This window comes from Rhipicephalus sanguineus, chromosome 1 (assembly GCF_013339695.2).
Source record: "Rhipicephalus sanguineus isolate Rsan-2018 chromosome 1, BIME_Rsan_1.4, whole genome shotgun sequence".
Classification (NCBI taxonomy): domain Eukaryota; kingdom Metazoa; phylum Arthropoda; class Arachnida; order Ixodida; family Ixodidae; genus Rhipicephalus; species Rhipicephalus sanguineus.
The window spans coordinates 267,296,027-267,319,256 of NC_051176.1; the positions used below are offsets into that span (position 1 = coordinate 267,296,027).

Consider the following 23,230-nt stretch of genomic DNA (forward strand, 5'->3'; position numbering starts at 1 on the left):
GTGAAATTTAACAGCATTTATTTGAACGCTTGTAGCAAGTGTTAAAACATATCTCGAGATGTAGAATGAGTTTGCTCATATCCTCGTACATCACCTGAAAAAAAAAATATACATAATGAGCAAACATCAAAACCACAATGACCCATAAAACGCAATTCTAGCAAAAGTATAGTTTTACCAAATCACATGAACAGCATCAATACAGCTTTCAAAAGCAGTACCACAATACAAAGTCAATGCAGTGCAAAGCAAAGGTGAGCAAGATCTGATGAGCACTGCGGTTCATACTGTAGGTGCTATGTAACGATTATTTATATCGACCTTAAACTACTCCGAATAGGCGTCCAATGAGTTCACTCGAACATATGTAATTACTCGCGTTTGTTGCATAGACGCATGCGCACCAGTAGGCACAAGCATTGCACGGCACAGTGCTACTGGAGACAAAGGCTGCTTACACAAACCGGCCTGTAGTGTACTTCGCGCATATGTAAACATTACACGCAGCCAGGTAACATGACATCGTGATAACGAAGCCCACAAACATTTGAGACAAACGTTCACTTATATTTGAAATATGTAAGTGCAACTTACCTCCAAATGGAACAGTTAGAGCTGAGAAAATCGCTGTCCCTTGATCGGCGCTGGTGTATCCAAGACATCGCACACAGTACAGCAATAAAAACCGCTCGAACATGCTGGTCATCACTCGTAACACTTTCCAGAGATAAACCTGACCACAAAGAACTATTCCATGTAACTGTCGCACAGATATTCATCAAGGAAACTCCCTAGAGTAGCGAACACCGAGCACACACACGCACAGATATCACCAATATCACCACGACTAGCCGCCATGTGCTGTACGAAACTGTGGCTGACTGCGGCGACATAATAATTTATGCGGTCTATCGGACCACTGTCTTTAATGGTGTTAACCTTAAAAAAAGAAACATAAATTTTGTACGCTGTATTTATATTAAAGAGTAGGTTATTATTTAGCATTAACGTCATAAGTCACCGAGAAATGATACGAGAATAGAGCTACTGAGACGCCAACAAACATCGCGGCAGTGCGGCATTTTTCATGGCCGCGGCGTCGGAGGGAGCAAGTTAGCAAAGTTCACTGCTATTCGATCGTGGCAGTCAATGGCGAATGCTGAAAATAATGCCCCTTTTCACAAGGAAGTAACTACTATTGTTTAAACACTAGCTATTGGCGCAACGGCTCAATGATGAACTGAGCAAGCACCTGGTTGGACGTATACAGTTGTAACATATTTGTAATGCCGTGTCGACCGGGCGCACGACTACTGAAAAGGTCAAATAAAAGTGCGTGTTACCCCAGCCATACATATTTTTCAATTTTTTTGCAACCCAGCCGTACGGGGCGCGGAAGATCACGGTTGTAAAATGTATCCTATGTGCCATGTGATGAATATTCAATGTGGTTCTCAGACATGGATGTTTCAGGGGGACCCCTTGCAGTCAGAGGAAGAGGGGGTCGGTGGGTTATACGCAATATGCAGCGTGTGAAATAGGTGCCTTTTATTTCTACGTGGCAAAGAATGGTCAGGCAAAAGTGCCACGTCAATTCGATCTGAACGACTTGTCAATAAGTTCTCTGGCCTGCAGCCACATTCAACCTCTTTATCGCGATGTTTGTTTTTCAAATATGCAAGCCTGGAAAAAGCATGCTCGCATATGTCGTAGAAAACTGCAACAGAAACTTTACAGCCACCTCATGAAGGAGAAACATAAGTCAGCTCCGTCGCACTGCACAAATGTAATGCAGTGAAGCATACCAAAAACCAGAAGGGGCCGCTGTCACGGGACATAGTGGGCCTTCAAAAAACTCTCTCTTTTTTTGCAAGCTTAATTGGGTGTTGCAGACCCCGAAGAATGACCTCGCGGACCCCCATTTGAGAACCACTGTTCTAAGTCATGTCTAAATGCACGGTCTGCATTATACACTTAATCTGCTATCACTTAATTGTATGCAGATCAATCTTTGGGCAGCTGGGATTCCTTTTGTCAACTACACCACTTCCTCGCTCAAACAAGAAAATTTCATGCTGAGCAAATTATTTCCCAACTGAAGCTAGAAAAATTTCCAGCTGGAAATATAACTTCCCAACTGGAACAGGAAACGTCAAGCTGGAAATGGCTTTCCAGTCGGGAATGATTTCCATATCCATGCTGGAAATACCATTTCCAGCCTGGAATGGGTTTCATTCCCAGCTGGAAATTGTATTTCCAGCTGGGAATGGAAAATTTCCAGCCTGAAGAGCCATTTCCAGCTGAAAACCAGGCTGGAAACCAGATTTCCAGCTGGGAATTCATATCCCATTTTCACGTGGGATAGCAGTCTAATAAACATTACATTTGTATTCCTATAATTCAGCAAGCTATATTGAGGCATCGCTCGACCCCGGAGGAATGCATTAACAAAAGTGATGTATGATATTCACATGATTGCACCGTAAAGTGCACTTATTTTCGATAATACTGACGTATGTACTCTAACAGGAGGGCTGATGTTACGTCGCACCATAAGTTACCCTTTAAACGCCAGTGTTGTCGACTTGCCTGGTAAGCCCACGATGTGCGCACAGCTACTACACATACAAAAAGACGTTGATCCACCTCGTAACGCTTGGCTCAAAGTGATAAAACACAGCATAGACTTAATTTAAGTACTCGCTGACTGCTTCGCATGAAACAGATTCCCACAACGCGTGAGATCTGCCGAATTTTTTTTTTCCATTTTTCCTGGAATAAGGGACTCTCCCACATTCACTTACTGGCCACCCAATAAACGTTTTCCTCTCTCTCCATTTGTCCGCCTTTTCTTTGTCTGTCGAAATTGTCAAGTACAGTGGTTGTCCCTGAATATATGCCCACTATATATGATATCAAGAAAAATATTTCCACGCACCATTATCCACAATTATGCTGAGTGATGAACGTTGCAATTTCGCAGGGGATTCTGTTTCTTGCATTTATCGGTCATGTTATTGCGCAAATTTACAAAACACGTGATGACTGGAAGCCTCTGAAAAAAAAATCGCCCTTATGAAAAACCAGAAAAAGAGAAAATTATCCAGCATTTTGATTCGTAGGTTCTTTCTATCTGAAGAGGAAAATTTAGAAGCTATCGTAAAAAAAATTAATCTAAATTCAACGACATTCCACCTTTCATAAGCATGGTAAAAAGAAGTTTGCTCGAGATTACGAAGGCTTGGGTAAGATATGGGTGACTAGTGTTGCACTAATTGCGACAGGTAATGTGGAAGAAAATTTTTTCTGCAGCCGGAAAAGTGTGAAGTATGTGTCCCGCTGACGCACAAAGGGTTTAAAAAATCTGCCTTCATTTCTACTGCAAAACTTCTTTATGCAACTTTCTACTGCAAAACTTTTTTTATTCTACCTGCGCGAAGTATGGAGATGTTAACACTTGCCGATTTCACGGAGTCATCTGCACATCGTTGAATAAATGCTATTTTCACATAGTTTTGGCTCCGATTCACCTTACAGGCATGCTATAAATTGATTTTGTGGAAATTATATTGCTCCATGCGCTGAGAAATCTTTCAGATTAGTGCAAATAGAGAGGGTGATATGAAGAAAAATCAAGACTTTCTTGTAGAGCTGTGCAAATAGCAAAATTTTGGGTGCGAAGCGAATTCGAATAATAAAGATTGAGTGCGAATCGAATAATTTTCGAATATTTCTTGAACATTTTTCGAATAATTCGAAGTGAAATTACAGAAAAAGTTGCAGAGAATCCCTAAGTATGTTCTTGTGAGATCGCAACATGAAAGTGTTTCTTTTCGCTAGGTTGATGAAGCGCTGGTGGGATCATATTTCATAGTTGTCTTTCTTATTAAGAGTGAGGCAATGTAGAGGCCGAATTGCATTTATGTACATGATTTGGTGCAACCAAAGTGTTGCCGACAACACTTTACACGTGATAGGCAGAGATGCCATTTCCTCAGCCTCTCCTCCTCTTTCAACTGCTGTGGAAGGCCAACTGATGTGGCAGACAAGGGTGTGCTCCCTTCATGTCCGGAGTTCCAAATCTGCCTCGTAGACGTCGATATATAAGAACATCTGAAATTTTGGATGCTAAAAAGCTTCGGCGTCCGATTTTTCGGACTTCCTGCCCAAATTTCAGGTCCAAAACAGCATTAATTAAGCCCCCCAACTCTGCCACATCTTTCATCTCCATATTGGAACCGGCGTTTTCTTGAGTTAATACATTTGCGACCCTAGCGGAGCTTGAAAGGCAGCTTTGCCGCAATACGGGGGTGTGAGGAGGTGAAGCATATTGAAAATCTAGGGACCACCTCCAATCAGACGTTGACTGTCTCGTGCCTAAGTTCGACCGTAACGGAGATTGAAAGGCAGCTTTGCCGCAATACGGGGGTGTGATAAGGTGAAGCATATTGAAAATCTAGGGACCATTTCCAAACGGACTTTGTCTCCTGGCTGAGTTCGACCGTAACGGAGCTTGAAAGGCAGCTTTGCCGCAATACGAGAGTGTAATGAGGTGAAGCATATTGAAAATCTGAAGGGGTCACTTTCAATCGGACGTTGACTGCATTTGTCTTTGGGAAGTTCGAATAGTTCGAAGAGTAAAATTTCAGTGCGAATCGAATCTAATAGCAAACACTATTCGAAAAATATTCGAAATTTCGAATATTCGCACACTCCTACTTTCTTGCGATTGTTGGTCTCCTAAGACAAGGCTGCCCCTTTAACATTTGCCCTACTGCGGCCAAAATAGGTGCTTTTTTTTTGTTTACACTAATGTTTTTTGTTGAAGGAACTACTGCACCTAATATTTTATGTAATACATAAACGAAAAACAGATTAAATGAGCTTTTCATGCATAAAAGTTTAATTAACTAGAAGTATGTTATGTGAGCGATGTAAATTGCCAAATTCAAGATTGCGGCACAAAATTGAAAAATTTGCAAAGACGCGCTTTTGTCTACTAAGAAAAAATATAACAAAACTTGTGAGATATACAAAATGTACTGCCGTCTACCATTTCTGACAAATCCAAACTTTTTCATTGAGCAGGACTTCCCCGACAAATTACTGTAAGCACTACAGTTGGGTGTGTCATGTGACATAGCAGTTCCTCGATGTAAAGCATAGCGTAACGTCTCATGTCTTGCAGTAAACTCTTGTTTTCTGATTAGTTTTCTAGCTGCACTTGTATTTCTTACAGTTTCTATAAGTTCACATCCTGGCAGGCTGGTGCTGAAACGGGAACTGAGATGGCCCGAAGTAGAAAACGAAGCTGACCGATGTTCCGGGCTGGTTTGCCTCGTCTTTGCTCTTAGAGTCAGTCCGACAAAAAGGCAGCATCCTCAGACTTGCTGCTGCTCATTAAATCAATAAAATCAGCCACAGACACACCGGAATGGCGATATCTGATCTTTCGAGGAGCGTGCACGCTGCACCCAGCGGTGGCCATTTCTACTTAAACGCTCACGCAACTTCGGAGCACGTTCGGAGTGACATTTGGATCAAATGCGGTTCTTGCCACGGGGTGCCGGCGCGTGCCAGTGCCTAGCTCCATAGTCTGGTAATATAACACAGTGAGCCACACTTGCACACGAAAATAACAACGGGAGAGAGATCTCGTTTCACCACGCGTGCTCAAGGTCATGACAAATGCTGACGTAACTTATTTTCCCTGTGCCATTCCTTCCTTCTTTGCTTCTAGTGCGCTTGTCGAGACGAAAGAAGAGAGAAGGCGTTTAAAGCGTGCGACAAACCCCTGTAACTCCGCTCGTTCTTAACGGATTTGAGAAATTTTTGCGGCAATTCATTCATGAGGCAATAAACTCCCCAACTGAGGTCATCTGATTACTTGGAAAAGTTGTTCATGGCCCCTTTAAATCATACTAGTACTACTAGTAGTAATAATTAGTAGTATTCTCCCTGCTGCCGACATGTTCTGTCTGCATTGAATATTTTAAAATGTATTGCTCTATTTTTGCAGTTGCATTGCTGTGGCGCCAATAGCACCGCTGACTACGGAGAGAAACTGCCATCATCCTGCTGCCCAGACAAGCCAGACGACTGCACTGCACAAAAGGCCTACCACAAGGTGCAGTGAACGTTTCAGTGCCATTGAACACTCGGCCAATTGTTAAATTTTTTATGTATGTACTGTCAAGCCCAACGATCACTAACTTGGGTAACTTGAATTATCCTTTATATCCAACTATTTTTTTAACACAATGCTTTAACGTCAATGCATAGGAAAATCTACTGCTACATTGAACAAAAATAGCCAGAACACTTCGTACATCGAACATCGGGCAGAGCTAAACGCCCCAAGAAGTTGGTTTTCTCTCGTACAAAGTCGAATTATCTCGCTGTAGTGGGCTTTTCCGCATGCATTTGGGAGAGCGAGTGGTGTGATAAGAGGGCGCCATGTGGAGCGAGACTAGAGAATAAACTACTGCTTACCACCATGTGCTTTGCGGCCTGTTGGCCTTTCGTCCACTGGCAGGTGCTCTCTCTGTTCGCTTCTTCGTGGTTCTCCGCTCCTTTTGTTAACGTGATGGCTGCCCTAAAATGGAAGAACCTGCTGTTCTCAGCAAAGCTGGCAGTGATCAATAGTCGAACGGGGAGAAAATGTCTGTAGAGGCAGGGCTGACATTAGAGCCAAAGTGGACTAGAGGCCTACTGCTTCCGCAGAGGCAGTGTCGCGACAGTGTCGTGAGGAGCAACAATTGCTAGTTGAAACTGCTTCTGGTGCCTGACAGATATGCACAGCTGCATATGAAGACTTGAGGCGGCATTTTAGCATTCTTATTTCCGGCCCATGATCGGGAGAATGCGAAAGATTTTGCTTTTATGCTTGACAGACCAGACTTTCAGGATAGCTCTGGTCGGAGAATGCTGCGGCGGCAGCACTTCAATGCGCGTCACAACGTAGCCGGCCGAGGTGAAGGTCGTACGGTGGACGTCAAGAACGTCAGCAGTTGAATGCATCGTGGAACAATGTCAAGAAACAAGTGATTCTGAACTGCTCTTATCATTGTGGCCTCAGTGTTTTTGGTGAGGCCACCTACCGAGTGCGCTAAATTCCTTGAACTCTGATTATTTGTGGTGCCAGCTGTCAGGCCTTCCAGGTGCTGTTTTTGATTAGACGGTAGCAACCGACTGTCTTCATTTACATTGATGCTGAGACCACCGTAGAGTTCACCGCTGGCAGTAATGACGACTTGACGTCTTCCGCCGCGCCCGCATTTTCTGGTGCACTTCATGGTCTGAGCCTTCTTTGCTGCTACTGCACATCAATGTAACGCTGTGGACTTGGCTACTCACAGCCATTGGGCAATGCTGAAAAGTGTATGCTTAACAATGCATTAAAAATGAAGAAACAAAAGACTATCTGCAGACTATTTTCCATGCTGATGATCTCGTGGTGCATGTTTTTAGAAAGTAAAGAGCAGTTTTATGAGATGCGTTGTTTGCATTGATAAATTCAAGGGCTCTGTATCGAATTATTCAATATAGTATTAAACTAATTCCAGATTTATGAGAGTTTGATGTACTATTTAATTCAATATAAAACATTTAGAGAATTTACCGAATTTTCGGTGCGAATTTCGATGTGCAAGTTGACTTCATGACATTGCTTCACAATAATGCAAAGAGGCCAGCTTCAAGGAAATATGCAGGCATCTTTTTCATTGTTTTTATTTTTCCGCAGTTGATAGTTGGGGGTTCAAGTTGCATGCAAAAGTGGATTACAGTAGAGCGTCATTGAGACATTCTGAAAAAAACCGCGAAAAATAAATTTACGATCCGGGAAAACGTACGATCTAAATCCGTTAAAAATTGAGGCTAACAAGCCCATATTGAAGTGCATGGGCAAAAGACATTTATTTCTCAAAAAGCAGAGGTACTCATCGATTTTCGAACTTCTGGCATCTCGCTGGCACCCACAGGCCAACCACCTACAGTAAAACCTTGGTGATACGATCACGGCTCGTACGAATTTCGGGGTGATACGAATTTTTCTGTGGTTCCGGCCAAGGCCCATTAGCCTTCAATGTATTGGAGTACGGTTGTTGCGAACTGATTTGCACTATCTATCGTGTGCAAAGCGCTTCTTAAGTCACCTTCGCCGCATTACTCTGGTGTGATGAAGAAAAGCATAATAAGATTAGGAAGGGGCTACTAGCGGTCACGGGGCACAACACATCTGGTTCATTAATTACACATTATGCGCATGCACCGTATGTTTAAGAGTACAAGTATGATCGTCGACGTCTGAAAACTTTACTGGCAATCATTCAGAGTTGTTCATGACGTTTCTGCGGCCCTGAGAAATAGTGAATCAAAACGTATGCAGCCTTTTTTGTCGCATACTAATTTCCCATGTTTTCTTCTGATACGAATTTCGGATGATACGAATATTTTTCGTAACCCCGCGAGATTCGTATCACCGAGGTTTTACTGTAGTTACGGTCCTGGCAGGAAACATCCTGGTCACGTGTGTTGAAATCTCGAGACACTCCGGATATTGCAAAATCGAACGCTGGGCAACCAGCGTAAATGTAAAGAAATGCTACTGCCGAGGCAGTAAACGAAACTTTGTGCCACATCAGCATCTGTTCTTTCTGCATTGCCGCTTGGAAATATGTGGCTAGGTTTGCCGAAGAGCTGATGCAATATTCTTGGCATATGCAATTGGGATACAATCATGCACGACTCACCTCTTTAGTGAAGAAAACTACCACGCCCCTAACGGCTTAACAAGCTCAACTGTGTACACTGCATGTAACATAGCGGTACAACACGATATGCGGAATGTTGCGAAAGGGATGAGTTTCCCCGAAAGCGACAGCTGCTTGTGGCTATTGTGTACTACGTCACACACATGCGCTGATCAGTTTGAGTTCGGTCTTAACTTGAAACATGCAGCGGTATATTCACCACCACCCGTAATCTCACCATCTCGCACGATGGAATGGGCTTTAAAAGATAATTCCAGCTGTAATGGCAACCGAAGGTGAAGTCCCCAAGCGCCCGCATTGCGATCTGTAGGGTCCTCACAAAGATGGCGGCGAGCGCACAGTCACTTTTTGGCATCTGATAGCCAGAAACCTTCTGGATATCTTCCAGCACAGGTTTGTCCTGGCAGGCTCTGGCTACCCGCGGTTAGGCAGAATTGTCCAGCTAGAGAAAAACGAATGGTGACTAGAAGTGTACCACGCGATGGGCGGAGCAACCTGAAAACGAACGCACTCTGGGAGAAAAATGTGGAGAAAATGACGTCTTCTCGGCCATATACACTGCGCACAATGGCGGCGTTGCTATTGTTACGTGGCGTGGTGTGTTGTGTAGCAGCGGTAGCGCCGGCGGCATGTGCGTTTCCGTAGGTCTTGTACTGAACCGTGGCGGACTGGAGGAACAACGGCCTCCATTCATTCCATGTGAAGATTTTGACGGCCAGCATGGCAGCCTGCATTCGGGTTGGTGTGCGGCTGATAGAGAGCTGAGGCAATGGCTCGGGTGGTAATCGAGCAATTCGGAGAAGACACGGAGGGGACGATCGAGTAATTCGGAGAAGATGTGGAGGGGCGATCGAGCAAAGCAGAAAAGGCGCGGAGGGGGGAAATTGGGCACTGCGGAGAAGCCGCCATTGCTGTGTGCCTGCAGTCTGCCACTTACCGCTTCACAAGTACACGAGTGGGCCCTTTTTGCACAGCTGAATGAGTTTCTGGCTGCAGAACGTATCATACGACCGTAATTTCCCACGGTGCTGAACCTTGTTGCCGAATAATTGTATTTTCCAGGAACATATTAACCGGAACGTATTACACGTAGCTCTATTGGGTTAGTTTTTGTTTTTGCGATTGCAAGCGTAGGAGCCAGGAAATCGTACTAAGAGGGAACATATCGAGGTTCTACTCTGTATGTCAAAAAATGTGGTATGGATGTAAACAGCGCCTCTAGTCTGCCTTGGCCCTAATGTCGTCCTTGTACTTCAATATCGTAGTCAGCGTGCTTCTTGGGATGCTGTATGCAGTAACCATATCACACTTCTGATCTCCACATTCGTCTATATTGATTATCGCCAACTTTGCAAAGAACAGCACGTTCTTCCGTTTCTCGGCAGCCATCGTGGCCCGCCACAGTGGTCTAGTGGTCATGGTGCTCAACTGCTGGCCTGAAAATTCCATTTTTGTCTTTTATAGCTTAGTTATTTACAATGTTTAGGAGGAACAAAATTTTCAAATGATAAAAAAATATCATGCATATTAGTTAAAATTAACCGAAATGCTGGTGTTATGGCAACCGTCGCCTAAGGAACGGATTGCACAAATCAAGTTACTCGGCAGGTATGTAAGACCACAGTAATCTGTGCACTGAACCACAATAACTGCAACTGTAAGCTAAAATGACTTTTCATAATGCCACTGAGAAAGAATACAGTGTATACTCATGTAACGCAAACGCACTTTTTTTTTTCTGAAAAACCAAAGCAAAGTTGGGAGGTGCATTTATTACGCATGGTAAATTTTACAAAAACTTCTCCAGGATCAGCAAAAAATGCGATAATGCAAAAAAGAAAAAAAAGTTAGATAGCTTACCTTTTACAGTAAACATACGTGTGCACTGTATGGAAACAGATTTTTTTCTTGCACTTCACTCGTCTTCATCAGAATCACTAGACCTGTCGTCCAGGGGGGCTATTTTGTAAGCGTTCAGGCACAGCGCTTACATTTTGATCTAATTCACATACCTGCTAAGTCTCCCGGATTACCCGGGAGACTCCCGGATTTTGAACGTTTCTCCCGGTTGTACGGGTCATAGCAAAATCTCCCGGAAATCCAGTTTTGCCCCGCGCGTCCAGTGCTTTGCGTGCCCCGTGCGTCACGGTGACGCGAAGTGGGACGTTTCGCGTACAGATGCGCTACACGCAATTTAAAAATTGATCCTAAATGTGTTACAGGTTATATCAGCCGTTAATATTTCGTAGATGATGCGTTTGTTTACACACAAATCTATCCCACAAGTTATGTTGCCTTCAAAATTTTGTCACTACTGCTTTAAGTGGAGAGCCCAGCACTTAGAAGGGTAGCCGTTACCGATGTCTGTCGAGATAGCGTGTTCGCCAGCGCTCGCGACCGTCCCCGTCTCAACGGCGCCCCTTATGGTCCCTTGCCCGACGAAATAACTGGTAAGCAAGCGACGACAGGCCTCGCACGCGGAGCGATGTTGTCGCATGTGCCCTTCGCGTGACGGTGACGGCCGGGTCGTTTCATCTCTGCTTCAACCGCGTTCGTCCCTAGCGCTAGCGCGCATTTACTCGCATGTGAAACAGACGATGCGTAAGCGATGTTATTGGTTGGGACTCTGTACAGATCAGTGGTGACCGCAAAATCCCGCTGACAGTAGGCAGTTTTAGAATAGCGTACGCTAAGTTAGCGTTAGCGTTTGCGGCCCGCTATTTTCGTCACTTAACGGGAGCCCGCAAGCGGTTAGCGTACGACGCATGCGCAGTTGCGCGAAAAGCCAATGCAAAGCTTTGCGTACGCTATTCTAAAACCGCCTAGTGTCCATATAATTGCTATCGCAGTACCCCCCCCCCCCCCCGCCCCCCGCGGTCGGCATACAGTGTTCTGGCTGCACGTAACGCTTATTTTCGGACTAATTATCACTTTATTCTATAAGGCGCATCAAGAAACTGCAAATAGAAGTTCGCGTGTCAATAAACAAGCCTACATGAGGCTAACTTGGCATTAATAGCTTTGAAGTACCTCTTGAGGGATATCGTTAGTGAAACATAGGTTTGAAAACCAAAAGCGCAGATTGAGATACCAAGAAACGGAGAGGGATGCTCATGTTGTCTTCCTTTTTTTTTTCTTTGGTGTCATAATTTGCGCTTTTGATCTTGACAATTAAAAAAAATAATGAGGTGAAACTGCTGTTAGCTGCTTTTGCTAGATATAGGCACTACGTGCGATTTTCAAGTGAAAGATTTTGATTTTATGCATGCAGGTTTTATAACACTGCCGAGTTCTGATATACGCTGCTCTTTTTTTTTTTATCCATTCCCATATACTGTCGTAATGACCACGAGATCTAAGTTAGCGTTCCAGTTAGCCACCCTGTTCCTTCTATGTAAACACCAGCGCAAATCGAGGTCAACCCGGAGCTTCCATCAACCCAGTTATTCAGCTTATACTGATCAATTATACGTAAAAGTGCATTACTCTTTCCGAATCTTTCTAGAAATTTTCTCCATTCAGCGATAGCACCAGCAAACAGCACTATCAAAGTAAAACAAAATATTGCATTTTGGCCCACGGCATCACTTTTTAGTTTCTATCATTATGCAGAAAGCAAATGCACACACTCCAAACACCGCACTTCACATAACTCACTCACACACGCTACACACACAATTCTAGGCACGGCGTCTTCCATCAGCCTTGGTCGATCTCGAGGCAGTGAAACGATGTTTCCATTCACTGTGCACGCGTTCGCACGTGCACTGTCACCTGCATCGAAATGTTTTTCGCACACGCGAACGTACTTAGAGTCGAACGAAAATCAGTCTCCTGTCGCGGGATTGCACATTTCCACCTGTCGCGTTTTTGTGTGTCGGCTGGTAAACAGAACAGGGAGACTTTTTCGACTGTGCCCTTGTATCTCGAGCGATAGCCCGGCATACAGCAGGTTTTGGGCATCGCTGTCACAACGAGGTGACCGCGAAAAGAAAAAAGAGGTGCAACCAGCACAAACACTTCGCGCCCACACTCCGATAATGGCGGCCAGTATCAGCCGGCTTCCTCGTCCCTCTTCTAGCTACGCCAGCGCCGCGGCACGGAAAGTGCGGGCGGCATATGAAGCTCTCCCATTGAGTTACACGGGAGTTTCATGACCAGTAAAAGTATTGAGGGACCATGGTAGCGTGCATCTTGTCGTGCTGCTTCTGCCAGTAGCGCACATGGACTTCAATTCTGAAATGCCTACCGGCAGCATGATTCCTGTGCTCAACTGTGTACTTCACAGCCTGTAGCTTGAAACCGACTGTGTAGCTCACATTTCGGCCCATCACCCTCAGCAAAACGCAAGACAGGCTAAAAATGAACTGACTACGCTATCACTGAGTGGGAGTGGCTGGTATAAAATAAAAAGGTAGGGCTAGAACCCGTGCCACTGACTAGCATTGTTTTGATTGACTGTCCCTCCCGGCCTTCGAAGCTCCACCTCTTCGGTGCTAGAGATTGCCGTAGAAGAATGGTGCCATCTTCTACAGCCCTCACCTTCGACTTTATCTGTGCGCTCCCGCCGCCGGTTGCTGCTGGCTACTAAAGTTGCATATTTGCAGGAAGCAACCGTTGGCTGGAGTGGACAGCTTTGTGGTCGTGAATTGCTGTGGGCTTGTGTGCCGTGGTGTCTCTACACTCGCCCTGTTTGTGAATCCTGCTGTGGTGCACGAATACTTTAAAAACAAGTACAAAAAGAAACGAATGTGCCATGCACAGGTAGAATGGAAAACAAAGAACTATGCGCAGGAGTGGGCGAAGGGGGAGGTAGTGACTTCAGGGGTGTCTGCATAATAAAAGAAAAAAAAGTCTAGGGCGAGGAGGCGCCACAAGTTGGTTCGCAGGACTGCAGCGGATGAAAGCGGGGAGTGTGTTTTTTACGCAGGAAAAAAGAAATCCAAATTTTAGTGACTAAAGTTGGGGGTGCATTTATTATGCGAGTGCGTTCATTATGCAACACGAGTAAATACGGTATTTCCGCACCAATTAGTCTTCAAACAATTGCCTACAGTATGGAACCTCGCCACCCATTTTCAGTTATCCTGCTTCATTGCACAGGTGAATGTATAAAAGGCAAGCCAAATTTCGTGCATAAATATTTATTCCAAAAACAGCTATTCTTGTTAGCGTTAATGCAAAAAACGTTTTGAGAAAAATGGATTTAAAGATTTTAACTATCGTTCAGGTGATAAACATTTCAGATGTCTAAAATTTGTCACACTTGTAGCTTGGGCCCTCCTTAGAAACTGCAGGTTCTTTTGTGTGTATGCTCCCGGCTGTGGCGGCCACATTCCTGTGGAGGCGAAATGCTAGAGGACTGTGTACTTAGATTTGGGTGCACGTTAAAGAACCCCACGTGGTCGAAATTTCCGGAGCCCTCCACTACGGTGCCCTAATCATATCGTGGCTTGGGCACATAAAACCTCGAACAATTATCTTTTGTGTGCATGGAAGCGCACTTTGTTTTTCACCTGTTCAGTGTCCCAAGTTGACTAACATGCAGCCTTCCCATAACCATTTACCCTTTAAGTGTCGGATTCTTTTTTAAAAAACTTTCCCATGTGGTCAAATTATTGCAGATTTTCAATGTACGAAATGTGTAAAGTAGGAAAAAAATTGTAAAAAAAAAATCTGGAACAGTTGGTGTCATCATTACTTGGAACTGCAAATTGTTGAATAGTATTTCAGAAAGTGGTATTCTTTAAACATGGGTCTGCGCACAGCACCTTATTGCAGTCTGCACACTAAAATGCATGTCTGGTCTCTCCTTTGAGCAGCAAGTTGTGTTGGCACACACGGCATTTTCTGTGTGTGGCTGCCTTGGGCAGATTAAACTTGGTAATCAAGGAGTGTGAGAATACCTGATGAGTGTAGGCAGTACACAAGCTAACTGCAGCGCCAATAAAAATGGAAATCAACTTCCGCAGCCCCGGCAAGGGCATGCCGATAAAGATAAAAACAAAGTTTTGCGCACCTCCGTTGCGATTACACAGCAAAACCAAAACCATGAGAAGGCGTTGCCCATCTGCGTTGCTGGAGACCGTGTGACATGCTGAAGGTAGAAATCAGTTCTGTTTATCTCCGCAAATAAGGTAGCACAATGAAATTTCGTATGCTTCTTGTAGGTCCTTGGTAGTGGCGCAGCACCTCCCAGTAAGCACGCATCGCCATTACGGCACAAAATTTCAAACGGAGGTTCAAAAATGTGTAATTTGTACACAGCCGCATCTGTGTACAAAAATGTACACAGACATGGCTGCGGCTGTATTTCATTTTTGCCAATTAGGAATGATGTAGGTCATAGCAGACGCCATCCAAATCTGAGGTCATGGCGATTGGTGCGGGAACTTCAAGATGTCTTCGCCAGGCGTATTTTCTTTTTGTGCGTTTTCGCTTACCAGGCATCTTCTTGCGGTAAGCGTGGCGATTTTGATATAGTGAAAGAGTAATTTACTAATACAGTAAAACCCCATTAATTCGGACTTCACGGGACCAGAGAGAATGTCCGAATTAACCGAGGGTTCGAATTATCGCGAGTACGATCAAAACACTAGAAAAATGTTTCCGCCACCACCAGACTTTTATTTCTTAAAGGGGCCCTGCAACACTTTTCGAGCATGCTCAAAAAGCGCTGCCGATCGGTAGTCGAGGCTCCCGAGAACACGCGAGCCAAATATTATAGCGATGCGCACGGCCTGGAATTTACAATAAATTCTCAAAGTCAGCTGAAAATCGCTCCCTCTTCTCTCGACAAATGATGTATTAGTCCGCAAAATATGACGCGATTGTCGGCAGTTCCACCATTGGCTGATGTTATAATCACGATAACACCCTCATTATTACTTTCGTTGTTAATTTTGAGTTCAATAAGTAGATAATATGTATGTTTATATTATGTTATCGCGTTAAAAACACCGAACAAACATTAATATTAGCACTTCCGGTCTCACCGACAGCTCGTCTGCTCGTAGTTGCGTGGTTCCGTTTTCTTCGCCATGCGCAGTGCCGAAAACGTGAATATTTCTGTGCTTTTGACCATCGCCGGTTGCCGTTGAGAGTGGCAGCCGTTCGAGTGTTGCCTCGTCAGCTGAGAACTGCATCGTCGGCACGTTCTCACGACCGACTGAGGCACGGGCGCAGCGTGTCTCCGATAACAATGCTGGCGTCCGGTAATGGCGGCGCTTCGGGGTCGTTTGCCAGTGCCGTCTTACGAGGCGGTGTATCGGAGTATGGGCCGAAACCGATCTCAGCTGTCATTCGTTCCAAACGAGCGCGCACGTTTGCTTCCATGGTTGGCAGAGCGATGAAAACACTACGGCGTTCGAGGTGCACACCCAACATTACCAAACCGACGCGCAGTTTTCAAGCACGCGCGATACACAGCGCGATCGACTCCGCTCGACGAGAACGACGCAAGCCGACCGGAAGTGGCGGCACAGACCACGTGGTTGCGCCGAGACGCCAGAGAGAAAAAAAATGAAAAAAATGCCGCCGGCGCTGACGTCGCCTCCTCGCACCTCCGCCCTCCCTCCCTCCCCTCACGCCGCGCGCAGCTTTCCGCGCGCTCGCTGCGTTGAGTTGAGAGAGAAAGCTGCGGAACGTGATCTCTATAATTTGGTAACACCACTTAGACTTGACGGATTCGAAAAATTTTTGCGGCATATGGCTCGTGAAGAGTCATACGTCAATAATGGGACTATTCCAATATAACAAAGAAAGGTGTTGCAGGGCCCCTTTAAAGAAGTCGGTGATCGCGGTTTGCTTCGCGGAGGCAACGTGCAAGGAAATCACAATTTTGCGAAGTTCCTGAAGGTCCGCGCACACTGTGCCGCAAAGCGGCGGTCTAGCTGACGCAGCCAGGTCATCCAAGCCTTTCTATTAAAGCGGTAGTCGACAGGCAGCTGCTTAATGTTCTTCAAACATCTTGGCTTCGCAGCCTTTCCTATCACCAGCAGCGGCAACTACTCTGTGCCGGTCATGCTCGTAGCCAGAAGAACCGTCACCTGCTCTTTTCTCCGTTTCCCGCCGACGCACGGGTCCCCCTTAAACACGATCGTCTTGTCAGGCGCTGTCTCGTCAGTGTTGAAAATGTTGCACGGCTCGTACGTAGAAAGGAGTGCGGAAAGTCCGGAACGCCAGGCCTGCACAACGCTTCACCGCGCACGTTGCGGAAAACCAGGGGTGCTATCGTGGAACGATGCCTTATGCCATATTCTATGCTATTCTTATCATCCACCACTCATGGCTGGCTGATCGCGTTGATACAGTGGCAGTACGGTCCGATATTCTAGGGACCGTAACTGTAGCGTTGATAACGCGGACGGATTGTCGCCATGTTGCCTGTTGCTGATGACAGTAGCGATGCACTGCCTTTCATTGTGTGTGTGCCTCCGAGATGCAAAGCTCGTTTTAAATCTCGGAGGCCATAATCCGATCTCGTTACCTCGTTTTAAATCTCGGAGGCCATGATCCGATCTCGAAATTGTTCAGATGCGCCGTCGATTTCGGCTGCGAATCCGAATTATATCCGAACCGCGGCCGTGGCGGTATCCGCTGCTGCTTCCCCGTCTCGACCCGACCTCGGTCGGGAGTTCGAATTAACCAAAGCGCGGTCGAATCTGTCCGAATTAATGAGAGTTCTCAGCCATAGAACAATGCACATTGTGGTCGGGACCAGACGCCTCGTCCGAATTAACCGAAATTCCGAATTAACGGGGGTCGAATTAACGAGATTTTACTGTACAAAAAAAAAATTGTTTTCTCTTAAGTGTCCCTTTAACTGTTTTAAATACAGTCAAACCCACACATATTAAACTCTAAAAAAATCGAGGAATAGTTCAATATATCGCATAGTTCGATATAAAAATTTGAAAGCATTTACCTATTTCTGACGCGAACTTCGGTGCACGCATTAGATTCACGGCACTGCTTTACGATAATGCAAAGGAGGCGGCTTCATGGGAATACACGAGGATTTTTTTTTAGTTTTTAATTTCCCACAGTTTGTAGTCGGGGGTGTGGGTTACATTCAAGGGCAGGCTATATGCAAAAGAATATGGTATCAATGGCAACAGCGCCTCAACATTATCATATGCAGCTGTGTGTGCTCGTGGGGCACCGTAAGCCTGTAGTCCAAATTGGCCCTAATGTCGGCCTTGTTCTTCAGTATCAGGCTCATCGTGCTTCTTGGGATGTTGTACGCAGTGGCAACATCAGACTTCTCCACATTCGATTGTGTTCTTTATCGCACACTTTGCAGAACAGCAGGTTCTTCCATTTCACGGCAGCCATCGCGTTAACCCTTTGCAGTCCAAAACCTTTTCCCACCTTCCATCCGTTCTCGTCCGAAACTAAGACTGAAAGCTCAAGTAAAAAAAAGTTTACTTACTCTTTTACAGATGGCACATAATGTATAAGAAAATGCGCGCATGTATCAACCACTGACTGCTGTGGCTGTGTTGCTTTGTCAGGAGGGGTCCAACAGTGGACTGCAAAGGGTTAACAAAAAGAGCATAAATTTGCGGAGAAGTGGACGGGCCCATTTGAAATGCAGAAAACTATACTGTCACGGAGAAAGCATGTGGTGGCAAGCGATAGTTCCTGCTCGTTCCGCAGGGCACCCTCATAATCATGCCACTTGCTCCCCCAAAAGCATGTGGGAACGCCTCCTTTTGCGAGAGAAAGTCAACCTATTGTAAGGAAAAGCCAATTTCTTGGGGTGTGTCGCGGTGCCCAATGTTCAATGTATAAAGTGGTCCAGCTATTTTTGTTCGACGTAGCCATAGGTCTTCATATGCCTTAACGTTAAAGCACTCTCCTGTTTGAAAATGATTCGATGAAAAGGATCAATAAACAGGGCGCTTAGAAATGCAAAGAAAAAAAGTAAAACAACAAAAAAAATGTTGGTCACGGTGGTGATATACTTTAAATGGTAACTTTTTTTAACCATGTTAGGATATTGCCATTTTCAAATGGCATTGACAGTCTTGTAACAGTCAGGGTGGTTTGGTTTGCTTAAAAGCTCATCAGTTATTTCAAGTAAGCAAGAAACGTGTAGAAACTGAAATGTGTAGCTGCTTAGTGAGGCACTTATGATGACATCGCAACCTTCTCCACTGTAATATAAACACACTACATGTGGTGCTGGTGCCAGAAAAGAGAAACTGGAGATTTCATGTGATGATGCATCGAACTTTCAATACCTAAGAGCTTTTACCAGTGTTGGCCATCATGGTTGTCTTGTTGAAGACGGCTTCGTCACTTCCTCAGGGTGCTAGCAAGGTAGGATACGATGTCACAAACACAGGATGGCCTGCAGTCTCAAAGGCATGATTTGGGAACTTGCAACTAATCTTTTAATTTAATTTTAAGGACAACTAAATACATGCAGTCGTATAGTTTGGCATAGTCAGAGTACCAAAGAGAACATATTTGAAAATTTTGAGATCACGGACATCACTAAAATCGCCGAAGTTGCCCTTTAAAGGGACACTAAACACAAATAACAATTTATGTCAGAGTGAAAACTCAATGTATGACGTCTAGAGCTGTGCGAATAGCAAAATTTTCGGTGCGAAGCGAATTCGAATATTGAAGTGTGAGTGCGAATCAAATCGAATATTTTTCGAATATTTCTCATATTTTTCGAATACTTCGAAGCGAAATTGCAGAAAAAAAAGTTACACTAGGTTGATGAAGCACTGGCGGGTTGGTGTTTCATAGTTGTCTTGTCAAGGATCGGGCAATGTAGAGGCCGAATTCTATTTATGTATATCATTTGGTGCAACCAAAGTGTTGCCGACAACACTTTACATGTGATAGGCAAAGATGCCATTTCCTCAGCCTCTCCTCCTCTTTCAACTTCTGTGGAAGACCAACTGATGTGGCGGACGAGGGTGTGCTCCCTTCAAGTCCGGAGTTCCAAATCTGCCTCGTAGACATCGATATATAAGAACATCCGAAATTTTGGATGCTAAAAAGCTCCGGCTTCCAATTTTTCGGAGTTCCTGCCCAAATTTCGGGTCCAAAACAGCATTAATTGAGCCCCCACCTCTGCCACATCTTTCATCTCCATGTTGGAACCAGCGTTTTCTTGAGTTGATACATTTGCGACCGTAACGGAGCTTGAACGGCAGCTTTGCCGCAATACCGGGGTGTGATAAGGTGAAGCATATTGAAAATTTAGGGACTACTTCCAGTCGGACGTTGACTGTCTCTTGGCAAAGTTCGACCGTAACGGAGATTGAAAGGCAGCTTTGCCGCACTACTGGGGTGTGATAAGGTGAAGCATATTGAAAATCTAGGGACCACTTCCAATCGGACGTTGACTGTCTCTTAGCAAAGTTCGACCGTAACGGAGCTTGAAAGGCAGCTTTGCCGCAATACCGGGGTGTAATGAGGTGAAGCATATTGAAAATCTAGAAACCACCTTCTGTCGGACGTTGACTGTCTCTTGGCAAAGTTCGACTGTAACGGAGCTTGAAAGGCAGCTTTGCCGCAATACCGGGGTGTGATGAGGTGAAGCATATTGAAAATCTAGAAACCACTTTCTGTCGGACGTTGAATGTCTCTTGGCAAAGTTCGACCGTAACGGAGCTTGAAAGGCAGCTTTGCCGCAATACGAGAGTGTAATGAGGTGAAGCATATTAAAAATCTGAAGGGGCACTTTCAATCGGACGTTGACTGTATTTGTTTTTGGGAAGTTCGAATAGTAAAATTCCAGTGCGAATCGAATCGAATAGCAAACACGATTCGAAAAATATTCGAAATTTTGAATATTCGCACACCCCTAATGACGTCTAAAACGGCAATATTACCAACAGCAATGCCCTACTTACCGAGAAATTAAGCTAAATGTATCTCACAACGTGCGCCACGAGTGGGACATTTTGGAAATGATCCCGATGACGTGAGAGCGTCCAACTACAATTAATCACTAGTAATCAAACTAGCTGCAATAAAAAAAGAACCTTCCGTGCATCAAGAGACGTAATAAAATGCTTCTTGTTCATTTCTGTTTGATTCATGGAAAAAAGAACCTCTTTGGCATTGCCATGGGGAACGGCTCGCGTGGTTCAAAGGTTCCGTTTTCGCCGAACTGCGCTTCGCCCGGCGCTCAGCTTCGCTCACGCGGTCGCATCTCAGTGGTAGTTTCGGTATCGCGTACTGCTGCGTGTGTTTTACACGCTTGTGAAAGTCGCTCTGACAGAAAGTTCGACAAAATGCTGCATGCATGTGATGTTGCCAGATGCCCGAATGGTGCACGCTGCCGCGCAGTAAAGGCGGGCAATGTTGGGCACGGCAACAGTGACGTCAGAAAGGCCGCTTTCAGGCAGGTGATTTGAAGTGTGCTAACGTGATGTGGACCACTAGAACGTGACATTGGACCACTAAAACGTGATTTTATTTCAAAATAAGCACTTCCTTGGTGCAAAAATAGCACTACAAAGTTTCTGGACCGCTATTTCAACAATCAATGTCGACCTAATATTTGCCTTTAGTGTCCCTTTAACACATGATTGCAGCGGCCATTATGCTCGCAGAAATTTAAGTGACATTGTGGACGACATAGAAAGCGTAGTTTAAGATAGTGTAGATAGATAAGCCTCCTTGTGAAATTTTGTTTGTCATAAGTTAGCATAGCAAGAAACACGGAAAAAGTTTTTGATACCAAAGCTCTAAAAGAAACTCTGCCCCTGCTGCTCACCCAAAGTGACTGATTACTTAGAATGCACAATTCTTGGCTGCTTGTGGTGTACGGAGAAATTTGAGGTAATGTCATTCGTGACATTCATAATTACCAGCCCTGAGATTTTGGCCAGGTTGCTTCACTGGTATACACTGCAATTTGTTTTTAACCATATCATTGCAGTAACTCTAGAAGTTCTGTAGCTAAACTCCGTTTGTTTTGTTTTGCTTCTTTGTTTTTAGAACTGTATCGATGTTCTTCTGGAGAAGTTCAATGAGAAGATTGTGTACGTTGGAGTGACTGGCATCATCATCTGCTTCATTGAGGTAAGAACTGTTACACTGTGGCAGTGAGAAAGCATGCCGTAAGTGTGCTAAAATTCATCAGTAAAGCATCATTAATAAGTATTGCTCTGTCACACACAATAAGCTATGATGTAGTACTTCTATATATATGTTCATGCCTGCAAACTCTCTCGATCTGCCCGGGAGACGTCCGAATTTTGTGCAATCCTCCCACTTGTACGAGCATGGCCATAAGCCTCCCGAGAAGTGGCCCTGTAACTCCACTGTTAGAGAATAACGAAAGACAGTGGTTCTAAAATTGTCTGGCCTTATTCCATCGCGTGCAAAACACTTTTTAAGTCAGTTTCACCACAATATACTGGCATTGTGTGAAAAAGCTCACAAAGACTGGGAATGGGATACTAGCTGTTACGGGATGCAGCGCATTTTCGTCCTTACATAGTGCATGCACATGCTGCACAATTACAAGTACTTGTATGATCACTGACGTTTTCTAAAGACTTACTGGCAGCCATTCAGAGCTGTCTGACCTTGTTACAGCCCTGAGATGGATAAAAACGTATGCCACAGCACTATGAGAAATTACCCTAAAATCTCGAGAGATGGCCCGCCCCCAAAAGATAACCCACCCCAGTTTTGGAACACACTGAAAGATAACCCACTTTTATGACAGCATCATTGAAAGCAAGGTTAGGTAGCGTGAGATAACTGAACAATGGGCACTGGCTCTGGCTGCGATAATGGGTCACATGCAAGATTTATAAAATAACATGATAGCTCGTGTCATTTTTATACAAGCGCACTCACGTTCATATCTTATCTGCTGTAAGTTAATTTTGTATACTATTTCTGCCATATAGTTAATACCACAAAACTTAGGGGGCAGTCTAGTGGTAGTGTCTGTGGGGGCTCCTTGAGCGATGCCTCAACCACCTTGGGATCGATGAGAAGCACAGGCTTCGGATCTGCTTTGAATGAATTTGGTACTTGAGATTCACAGCACTCGATTACTGAGCTTTAACAAAGGGATATAAGGTTACTTCCAGTGGAAAACTTGCTTGCTTCGGCGGCCCTCCCTTCCGTGGTCCTGCCCACTATGTCGAACACTGTGCACGAGGAGGCAGCTAAACTCAAAGCACTTCCGAAAAATGACAGTGTGAAATGTTGTACATTTTTAAAGATTTTCGAATAGTCTGTTGTGACACGCAAGACAATGGCCCTCAATGCGGGACAGTTTCAAAAGTCATGGTATGGGTGATTGCCATAAGAAAGGGCTTGTCGAAAATTCAGGAACATAGTAAAATAACGCGGAATTTACAATCTCTTGTACAGACATCCGAAAAATCTCTCGCTCTCCCCTTTGCAATATCAACAGGTGCATGCAAGGGAGTCCAACAGGTATTGGCTTATTTCTTGAT

General features: G+C 44.7%; 1 protein-coding gene across 1 annotated transcript in view; it reads left to right on the plus strand.

Moving 5' to 3' along the window:
- Positions 1 to 23,230, plus strand: part of LOC119378915 (23 kDa integral membrane protein) — a 49,727-nt gene that overhangs the window by 20,245 nt on the left and 6,252 nt on the right. Inside the window, exons 5-6 of the mRNA XM_037647988.2 lie at positions 6,020 to 6,127; positions 21,750 to 21,833. Coding sequence (XP_037503916.1) covers positions 6,020 to 6,127; positions 21,750 to 21,833 — 192 coding nt within the window. The remainder of the gene's footprint in view (positions 1 to 6,019; positions 6,128 to 21,749; positions 21,834 to 23,230) is intronic.